This window comes from Gavialis gangeticus, unplaced genomic scaffold (assembly GCF_001723915.1).
Source record: "Gavialis gangeticus isolate Ggan-Ray unplaced genomic scaffold, GavGan_comp1, whole genome shotgun sequence".
NCBI lineage: Eukaryota > Metazoa > Chordata > Crocodylia > Gavialidae > Gavialis > Gavialis gangeticus.
Genome location: NW_017729007.1, coordinates 11,462,532 through 11,473,845, shown reverse-complemented (window position 1 = coordinate 11,473,845; position 11,314 = coordinate 11,462,532). Strand labels below are relative to the sequence as shown.

Sequence of the window (11,314 nt, the reverse complement as noted above, 5' to 3'; positions counted from 1 at the left end):
CCCCCCCCCCCCCCATGCCAGGAACAGCATGGCAACACCCCAGCCCACAGCAGCAGTCCCTCCGCCCTGTGCAGATGCAGGGGCACACCTCCACCCCTGCGCTCCTGGGGTGTGTGCACCGACAGGAGCTGCCCCCCTGTGCCCCTTGGACAAGCCGCAGCTCTGTCCCATGTCTGCCCCGCCCCACCCCAGCTGGGCAGCCCTTGTTCCAGCCCCGCTCCCTCTCTCACTGCAGGAGCCTTGATCTGCCCCCCTTCCTTCCTTCCACCACAACAGACTTACCAGCTGCACACAGCTCTCCAAGCTGCTGGGCTGTGCTTCTCACTGCCTACATGCTGTGCTGTGGCTGCACGCATGCACAGGCCATTTATTGGCCGAATTATTGGCCACATCAGGCCAATTTCTGATGCAGTTAATTTTCTTCATATCGATGCCAATCCCATATTGGACTGATGTATCAGTACACCTCTAACCACAATGGTGTTTCACAAACTGCCTCTTATATCTAATTATTTTTTCGTGTTTCAGAAACCACCAGCAAGTGAGAAGGCTTGATAAAAATCCAGAATGTTCCATTAAACCCCTCCCCACCCCCAAAAAATAAATAAAGCAAAACGATAAAATCAACAAAGAAAAGAAAAAGCCACCATCAAAGGCTACTCTGGAGTTTCCAGCCACAACACAGAGAAGGATTTATAATGCGCATACATACTGACCCATGTGCTACCTATATTTAGTGGAGATACTAGGATGGAGCACCTACGGCAGCTGCCATGGGTGCCAACTTGGAGGGGGAGGAGCAGATGAAACAGCTATGCAATTGTACCAATGGTGTAGTAGCAACCAGAAGTTGCTGCTACCCCTAGCTGCATGAACACAGCTACGCTGTTATGCCTCTGCCTATACTCTCAAGAAGAATCCTTTTCCAGTCGCATAAAGTAGGCAGCACTGCTTCCAAAAAGCAATTTTTTATTTCCATTCATGTCACCTAAAGCTTATGCCTCTGTGAGTCAGAAAAGCAAGATTAGAACCTGACCTAGCCATGCTGGGACCAAAAAGTGTTGAAGATTATACATGAGAACCTATGAAAGGATAATTTGGTGAGGAATGGAGATGATAGCAGAAAAAGAAAAGGAAGAGAGAAAAGCAGAGACTAGAGGGGAGGACCCCAAGAGCGGTGAAACCAGTAGAGCGGTGGTTCTCAAACTTTTTTTTTTTGTGGACCACTTGAAAATTGCTGAGGGTCTCTGTGGACCACATAAACTTTTTTTTGTTCTACAAATCAAAGCACATGACTCATATTTTAATATCAGTAGTCTTACCTTACAAGTACAGATATTCTTGATTGTTCCGCAACCTTTCTGTGGACCACCTGAATGGAGCTCGTGGACCAGTGGTGGTCAGTGGGCCAGTTTGAGAACCTCTGCAATAGAGGGTTCCCCTTCAGGGAGAAAAACAGTGACTTTGTAGATGGCAAAAAGGAAGAGCTGGTTAGAGGGTGACAGGCAGAGAGGGCACGGCTCAATTTTAATGTTTCTAGATCCAAATGATGCCTACCTTCTATTTGCTTTGATCAAAGCAAACTCCAAACTATGGAGGATTAACTGTGTTTTTATTTCCCTTTTTGTTACTTCCTCTTACCATCGCTGCAATGAACTTACGCTTCCACTCATCCAGTGGCAGGTCCATATTGTCAAATGTGTCATCGTATTTCTCTGCCTCGTTTTCCTCTTCAAGATCATGAATTGGTTCAAAATAAGGGTGTATTAAAGCTTCTGCTGCTGTTATCCTCTTCTCTGCATCTAATACCAGCATCTTCTCCAAAAGGTTTACAGCTGTTCAACACAAGCCAAACACTACCTTCAAATAATGCTGCCGAATCTATCTTGGATTAACAAAGCTGCTGTGGTGCTTTTGGGTTTTTGTTTTTTTTAAAATTAGATGATTACAAAGACAAGCTATTTGGGCTTCAATTAAGATATTTGTTATTTTAAAGACAAAATAAAGGTAAAGTAGTATTTTGCAGCTACCAAGTTACTAGATCACTGTAATACTGTATTTACTAGATTCTAAGACAAGCCCCCCCAACATAGGAAAAAAAGGCCCTTGTCTTGGAATCGAGTATGAGGGCAGTGCAAGGGCAGGCAGCTGCTGTTTCTCAGGCCCCAGCCCCTACCCCTAACCAGGGCTGAGGCCATAGCTGCAGCTGCTGTTTGTCCATCCCCTCTCTGGCCACTTCTGTGCCCTGCCATCTCCCCCCACCCATTCAACCTCTCCTTCCCACACTTTACCCTTGGGCTCTGAATCATCAAACTCTATGGACACTGCAGCCTGGGGCACTGAGCACAGCCCCAGCACAGCACTGTAGCAGTGGTGCACAGCCTGCAGGGCTGCTATGGGAGCTGGTCTGGGGCCATGTTCCATGCCCCACACTAGAACAGGATGGAGGCTGCCAGTGTAGAGCAGAGGCTAGGGAGAGGGGCCAAAGCAGAGGCTGGGGGGAGGCCAGGCAGGAGGTAGAGGTAGCAGGGGCAGGCACAAGCAGGAGGCAAGCTGCCTCCCCACACCACCTGCCTCGCTACAGCCTGCCCCTCTGCAATGGTGGGAGGGATGAATTAAAGATGTCCCTCTGATAATTAGAATCTTTATATAGAAAATTATAACAAGTTAAACAATTTTCTATGTATAGAATCTAATTACTAGGGGATTGTCAAATTCAAGGTCATCTTAGATTCAAGTAAATATGGTATTCCATTAAAAAAAAGTCTTAATTATGGGTAAGATCTCAGGGTAATCTGTGTGTTTTACCAGATCTCAGCTTTTACACCTTTCAAAACATGAGTGAAATCACCTGTGTGGAACTGCAGCACTGATAGTCTGAGATGCGTATCCTGGATCTGATCCAAAAGCCAGAGGAAAATCAATGATTTTTTAAAAACATTTCCTTCAGTTGGTTTTGGATCAAGTGCTGTACCAGTTTACTGAAACAGTACATTATCTTGAGCAGCTTATAACTGTCAACTCAAAAACAGCTTTCTTTGGAATACTTGTACATTTCTCAGTGAGAACTATTTCCACAACAAGGTTCAGTCTTCATGTTTCTGTTGATTAGCCCTTTCTGTTGTGTAGGTGATCAGAAAAGGCTTTAAGAATGATATTTTAGCATAACAGAAAATTAACTTTTTTTATTTGTTTCGTTTTCTGATCATCACAAAGGGTTTGATTCAGCAAAACATGCACACCTGGCATGGATTTGGGTCTCTAGCACAAACTACTTTTGATCAATTTTCCTAATAAATGCAAAGACCAGCCTTGCTAGCTCAGTCTTAAGGTGAAAGTTAAAAGCAACAGAGAGGAAAGGGTTGGAATAAAATAAGTAGCGTCATGTACTTTTACTTCTAACAGTTGATACCTTCCTTTTGTAATACGACAACAGTAGCTGTACACATTCACAAGCATTCTTACCCAAAGGATTTGTGTACTTCAGGATGGATGCAAAGTCTTTTTTCTGCACCTTTGGGAGGCTTTTGATATAGTTTTTTGCCTTAAAAGAAAATGAATTTCAGTTAGAACATTTCTTACCTCATAGTATAAAAAGGAAGAAAAGTCTGAAAAGCGAAGGTACAAGTTTTAAAGATACAGAAAGACTATCAGTTTTCTAAATACATTATTCTAAGCATATAATTCATGCACTCAGTGTATTCTTCATAAAAAGTAGTAATAAACTCAATTAGAGCTGTTTATATGCTACACGTAAGAAATATTAAAAAGTTTGGGCTATGTATTTTCAAGTGTCAACCTTTAGGCAGTACCAGGGGATTTTCAGAGATGTTAAATACTTCCCGCTTCCACTGACCTCAGCAGAAATTCTAGAAGGACAGGCTGCTTCAGCACAGGTAATCAAGATTAGAAGACATAGGTGAAAGTGTTATTATCCTACTGTATAATTTACACAATTTCAATGTTTAATAATGGCATTTAACTAAATAAACCAAAGCAATAATATTTAAAAAACATCTTTAAAACTTTTACAATGTGATTCAGGGAACAGTCTTCCTTTAAATATTTTTGTATCTGCAACTACAACAATCTGACAGAGTAGAATACTCACATCTTGACTTTGTAGCTTCTGAACAAAGTCTTGAGTTGGTGTGCCTGTTATCTTCATTATTTCTGTAAGTTGATCCAGATCTGAATATGAACAGTAAGGAATCAAGACACAAAAGCCCAATAAAAATTATGCAATTTCCTTGCATTTGGAAATCAGGGTGGAACCCACAATATAAAGGTGAAACAAGGAATTTACAATCTGCTGAGATAAGGGTTCTATGTTCTCTTGTATTATCTTATTTTATGGGCCATATTAAGTCTCTGCCTGTAATTTCTCAATAATGGAGTGATGCAGTTATATTTTAAATAAATGAAAAGCTTCTCAACAGATCATAACATTTCTGAACAAAAAGAACCTTGAAAAGACCTTGAAATGTGTGGACACAGAAACTGATGCGCCCACACATACATTGGTCTCTATATACACACGCCAGCTTATCAACAAAAATCAAAGGCCTGCTCCAATTTAAAAGCCTATTGAGCAAATGGAGTACATTCATTTCTGCAATCAATGGCATTCAAAGGAGTGAGGTGGCATCACTTCCAGACATGTCTGGCTTGTTAGGCTAAATGACCAGGCAACCAGATACACCTGGGCTGCCTAGTGATAGCTGTCTGCAATTTGTCCAACTCAAGAGCCAAATTCTTGGCTCTGAACTTGTAAGAAGACATTAACTTTACCACCAAACCAAATATCTCTATTGAAGTAGCCCAAATGACCAAGGCTAAAATATCAAGTAATTTGCCCAAGTGTTTAAGAGAGAGAAAATTTAGACTATTAATGAACTGACATCTGCTTTAAATCTATGTCTATTATTTTAAACTGAAACACACAGACACCTACATGCTCTTCATATTTTACTAGTAGGAACTCAACACAAAAGGATACGATCATTTCCTTTGAACAGTGGCCTCCCTGTTATCATCTCGGCCATTATGCAGCCCACTGACCAGATGTCAACTGAAATAGAAAATAAATAAATAAAAAAATGACACACACACACACACACACACACACACACGTATATATACACACATATACACACACACAAACATTTTTCTTTTATATATATATTATATGCATTGAATTATATATGTAACAAAATGCATATAATATATATAATAAAATGCATATATTTTATATGCATCAACAACACAAAATTGCTAAATGATATATTTAAATCCCCCTACACAACTAAAATTCAGTTTCATTTTATTACATTGTTTGAAAAATAAATTCTTTTGGTTAATTCTTCATACCAAAAGTATTTGTTTATTAAAAGTAAGGGGGAATATACAGTTAACTGCTATTTACAATTACTGCAAGAAAGAACATCTGTCTTTAGAGCGAGAGGGTTAATTCCTTGATTACAAACAGATGCAAGTAGGAGAGAATTCTTTTATGCTTTCACAAATATTCTACAGCTGTCTCCATATTACTTTAGTTATCTGTCCTTGCTTAATGGTGTAGTTTCCCCTTCCGGTTAGGATAATGACAGAAAGATTTCTGAGGCCATATTTGTACAGTAAATTTATCATGACTAGCAGGAAAAGCTGAGTTGCTTTGGAAGGGCTGCCCATAAATCTGAAGCAGTTCAGCCAGGTCTATGTGGCACTTTGAGTGGGTTTATTAATACCGTTAAGCAGGGATCCTGGTTTTACTTTTCCCATAGAAAAACAGAAAAAAACACGGATTTCCCGTTTTTATCAGAGAAAACATGGATTTCTCCTTTTAGAAGAGAAACCCATGGATTTCCCCTTTTTGCAAAGAGCTCTGCAAGCTGGCTGAGTTCCAGCTTCCAAGAGCTATTTGCCCTGGAGCAAGCAGGCTGCAGACCCCCTCCTGGCCGGACTGCCCCGCCAGCTGCAAACCCTGGGTTGCAAATGCTGTGCTCCCAGCCCTGCTGCCCTCCCCCAGACTCTCCAGAGTGCAGCGTATGTGACTTGCACAGCAGGCCACAGCAGGGCCACACATGAAAGCTGCCTGCTGTTGCAAGCTTTATGCTGCCCTGGCCACACTGTGCATGGGGGCAGCACACACCCATCCTTCCCCCACCCTTCACACAGATCTGGGGGGGTGCTGGCTCGTGCTCCTGCTGTAGCAGCCACTGCCTTCTGGGACCCTGGCCCCATAGCCCTGGCAGCTGGGGGCCCCCTCCAGCAGGGCTGGGGAGCAAGGGGCACAAGCAGGGATGGAGGGCTGTTGAGGGGGAGTGAGGGACACCAGCAGGGCTGTGGGGGGCATTTAATTCTAATCATTGATTTTTGGATTTTTATTAGAGAATTTGCAATTTTTTATCACAGAATTTGTGATTTTTTTAATCACAGAAAACCAGGATCCCTTCTGTTGAGTGATTCACAGATACAGTTACACTGCTTCCAGGTTAAAAGGCAGTCTAAGAGGCAGCCTGGGCAAAACAATTCAGAATACTTGATGGTAGTGATGTCAGACATAGTAAGCTTATTGTGCTCCCATGGCCCAAAGGTATGGACTGTACAATGGTAGAACTGGCTACCGCATGCACACAACTTTGGATTGCCTTTCTTTCTGCCTACAATGCAGCTTAATTTTTTTGAGAAGTAAAGTAGAATTATCTGAAATTGTAAAACAAGGAATCTATTTTCATTGCATTATTGTTTGCATTTTCACATATTTTTAATACTAATTTTTCACTTAAGGAACAAAAGACATTGCTAAACACCAATAAAGCAATCTTTATTCAATGGGTGCCTGGTGCTAAGGTCTTCTAAGAGATGTTGATTGTAGTACATGAACACATACACTACCTGTCTGAGTATAATGCATCCAATTAAGTATGACTTCTGGGGCTCTGTACCACCTGGTAACTACATAGCCTGTCATTTCACTGTCAGTATGCCTCGCCAGTCCAAAATCCAAAATCTGTAAGGGAAGCACAAAATAAAAGTACAACACAAATTACCTATCCATTTCATATGGAACTCCCAAGTGTTCTTTTCTGCATTTTAAACCAAATTTTTTGGACACACATTCATTCCAACTTTCTTTTCAATAAGGAATGAGACTGACTTTATTTTTCAATTAAAAGATGAGATATTTCCCCCCATTTAACATGGGGGAAAAGCTTAGACTCAAGTATGAGGCATTGGGGCACGCAGCTGCTGTGGCTCCAGCTTTTGCTCTGGTCCCAACGTAGGGTTAGGGCTGGAGCCATAGCTGCTGCCTGCCCCCGCCACCTCTACATCCCCCACTGCTCCTCCAAAGCAGCTTGCTCCCCCAACGCTGTTTCTTTCCTACTCCTCCTCTTCCCTCAGCACAACCCCCTTTACCTTTGCCCGGGTGCCACATGAAGCATGAGCCCAGCCCAGCCCAGCCCAGCCCTGTAGTGCCAGCTGCCTGCAGCTGCAATGGGGCCAGGTGGGGACTATGTTCCAGGCTGCAGTGAGGATGGAGCATGCTGGCACTGGAGCAAAGGTAAGAGGCAGATGAAGGGGCAGAGACTTTGGGATGGGGGAAGATGGGAGGAAGGGGGGGACAGGTACTTGAGGCTGTGGTGGGCAGAAGCAACACTGGGGGAGGGAACAGGGAAGAGGGGCAGACCCAAAGGAGAGCTAAGTAAGGTGGGGGCAGGCCACAGAGGGTAAGTTGCCTGCCTGCCTCCTACCACTTGCCCCCTTACTGCCTCCCACACCACCCCTCAACTGTCTGCTTCATTACTGCCCCCCACTGCCTGTCTTACTTTGTGCCCCCCCCTTCCCCACTGTCTGTCCCCATTTTCCTGCCCCATTACTGCGCCCCTCATCACCTGTCCCACTACCATCTACAGGGGGATGAATTTTATATGATCATCTAATAAATGGATATTATACATTGAGGATTATAACAAATGTGTAAATTTCCCATGTATAAAATCTAATCATTGGGGGTCATCTTAAATTTAGGGTCATCTTATATTCAGGTAAATATGGCAGTTAGGTGTTTTAGCCCGAAAACAGGTAGAAGGTGGTGTAGAAGTGCATCTATTGTACACGGAGTTAATCTATAAGGTACACTTCTACCCTGTTTTCTGTTTAACCAAAGAATGACAATGACACCCTTCCAAGACTGCATAGCAACAAGCTGTCTTAGGTACTTAGATAGTCTTCCTTAGGTACTATAGAATCTGATTCTCCCACAATTTTAAATTTGTGTGTTCAAATATCATGCCTGTGAGACAAGGAAGTATTATTACAGCTATTTAATAAGCAGGAAACAGGTGAACAGAGGAACTTGACCAAGGTCACATATGAAGTTCGTGGCTGAGGAAGTGACTGGTCTCAGATCTCTGGTGGCTAAGGATACTCGTTAGCCAGCTTTCTTCTCCTCATCTTCATTCTCTGAAGGGCCTTTTGAGTAGCACAAGCAGAGAGGAGAACACACCCAGAATTTTAAAAATTACTTATTTAAAAACTAGTCTCAGATATTTATCTATCCATTGACAGCTTTAAAATAAACATGAAAGTCTGTGTCAACTTGTACATAATGGTCCAATACAGGAGCCTAGAAGCAGGAACCTTGTAAAGGTGAAGGTGGTTAAGATTAAAGATCTTTTCTTAAAATAAGTCAGTGGCTGCATCTACCTGAGATGTTGACTGTGCAGTTGTTACTATGCAATCATTTAGTATCTGTTTAAACAAGTACTGTATAAACAAGTACTAAATTACTGGAGTTACTGTGCAGTAGCACTGCTAAATGGCTTTTAGGTGATGCTGACTGCGCAGTAGCATCACATCACGCTTCCTGCCACACAACGCTACTCTGCAGTAGTAACAAGCTGGCCAGTAAGCAGTTTCACAGCAGCGAGAAAATACTAACTAGAAATATAAGGAGGAAGATCCATAGATTTCATAAACTTTCACTGATTAATTGGGAGAAACTGAAAGAATGGCTTATGGTTGGGGCAAAAATAAAGAAAAACAATACATGATCTCCCACAGAGGCTAAAGTATGTAGACTTACTCAAATAAATACTAGTTCCCATGTTCACCAGGTTTTATATATACCCCTGGGACAGAGATTTATGCTGGAAATACAGAGAGGACAATGCGCAAGGACACTGGATTTTTAACACTCACTGTTTTTAACACTCAAACATCTAAAAGTACTTTGCCATTAAAAAAAGTTTCATCATTCCCCTGACACTAATAAAATACGAATATTACATTATATTGTTATTCATGGAATCAGACTGTAAAGTGTGATTATGGCTTTAACATCACTGCCTCATTTAAACATAAATTTCCAAAGTTTATATCAGCTAATGAGGCAACTGCATTTAAAACAGAAATGGAATATAATTTCTACCCTGCTCAGAGGAATGTTATCACTCAAACTCTGAACACAGAAGAACTAAGCACATATGGAATAAAAATATTCTTTTACAGGATAGGAAGATGCATTTTAAAAGGCAGCTTTCAAACAGATACAGAATAATATCCGAAGTCTTGCTAATATTTCAAAATAAATGAAAAGCAATACTTCTGTGTTTTTTCTTGCAATGTGAAGGCCAGCTTTGTACCACTGATGATAGAGTGCTCCTACCACTTTATTCAGTAATAAGTAATAATTTACTAAATTTAAGATTTGCAACATCATTCAAGTTTAGACACAGTTGCAGTACAATTCCATTCTTCTTTTTTTTTTTTATAAAGGTGTAAAGAAAATGACTGAGAATTTTTGTGTGTTTTTCAGAAATTTTAGGACTAGGTTTATTTGTTAGGACTAAATGCTAATTTATTCTCAAGAATCATAACTATACTGTTTGAAATCACCATATCTAAAGTTGCATAATGATTTTCATACAAAACCATCATTCTAACATGCTCCTGATTTTCCACTTTTAGTCTGGGATTTGCCTTGCCAGAAACTAATTTTGGGCCAAATTTTAGCAAAATCCCTTTAATCACATGAAGTTCTACTTGGGGCTGGGGGGGGAACCCTTTAATTTACAAAGGAAACCCTTTAAATTACAAAGTTCACTTGCTTTTGTTGTTGAAATGGATTACCATTTCAACAACAAAAGCAAGTGAACTTTGTAACTTCAAAGTAAGCTTATAAATAGACCACCTTGCAAGCCTGCATTTAGTTAACCTTAGGAAACAAGTTATTAATAAAATAGTCTTATGAATATTTGAAAATGCATGACCAAGCATCTGCTGCAGAAATTTACAATAAGCATTTAGCTGGAGATTTAAAGATGGATAAGACACACTATTAAGTTGGCAGCCAAACTGTAAACCCATTAGCTATGGAAAAAGAGGACATAAAGTTGTGCTGATAAATACAGTGAAGCTTATTAGTACTAAGTCAATGAGCAATTACCCTTGCAAGCCCTACAAAATGATTAGTGCCAAAGAAAGGTGGAAGAAGCTGTCAGTTTTTTAACCTACGTGTGCGGGTTATGGTTTTAGGACCTGACTCTAATCACTTGAGGCTCCATGGAGGTGGAATCTCTCTGCTAATGTTTACCTGCAAAATGGACACTCTTAAAACTGTACATTAAAACTTAACTTTTGCAATGCTGCCAACTTTAATATTTTTATAATAAGTCTTATAATATTTAAGGTTTTCCTTAAAATCCCAGTTCCTAGAATTACAAAAGTTCTATGAGATTTTCAATCAGGACTCATTTTCTCCGATGCCTGATGAAGGGTGTTTGCAGTTAAAGGAATTTTTTTGCAAAAATCTAGTTGGTCTAATAAAAGATATCACCTTTACTATTATCTTGTATCAGCAATAGAGCCTAAATTTCGAAAATTTGCCATGGCACACTTACGTGTAAGTTGCTTTATTGAACAAAACTTTATTTACTTTTTCATAACAACCTCGTCACTGCGATTAAATGCATATTGCTGTGTCAGGTTTATTTTAGATAATTATTTCTAACTATAAATATTATACTAACAGGTTGATGGACTGGAAGATTTCCCAGGCAGATAAAAAGAATAATAAAATCAGAATGTGTCAGATTCGGTATTTCAGTTCAATGATCTAGACTGAAACTTGCAGATGGTAATGTCCTCCTTGTACAAACAGTTCAGGTGGTATCTGCTGAAGACAGCAAGACACAGGGCATGGGTACCTGGGAACAGCATAGCAAAAGAAACAGCTGGTAACTATTTCCATATATAAAGCTCCTAGAAGATTTTAAACACCTGCTTCTTTATGATCAAACAATAAAAAAAA

General features: G+C 40.5%; 1 protein-coding gene across 2 annotated transcripts in view; it reads right to left on the bottom strand.

Annotated features, from left to right (window-relative positions):
* Window positions 1-11,314, bottom strand: part of MAPK12 (mitogen-activated protein kinase 12) — a 56,173-nt gene that overhangs the window by 5,118 nt on the left and 39,741 nt on the right. For both annotated transcript variants that reach the window (XM_019509295.1, XM_019509296.1), the window contains 5 exons: window positions 6,898-7,012; window positions 5,000-5,071; window positions 4,112-4,191; window positions 3,466-3,544; window positions 1,662-1,835 (listed from right to left, as the gene is read on the bottom strand). In XM_019509295.1, coding sequence (XP_019364840.1) covers window positions 1,662-1,835; window positions 3,466-3,544; window positions 4,112-4,191; window positions 5,000-5,071; window positions 6,898-7,012 — 520 coding nt within the window. The remainder of the gene's footprint in view (window positions 1-1,661; window positions 1,836-3,465; window positions 3,545-4,111; window positions 4,192-4,999; window positions 5,072-6,897; window positions 7,013-11,314) is intronic.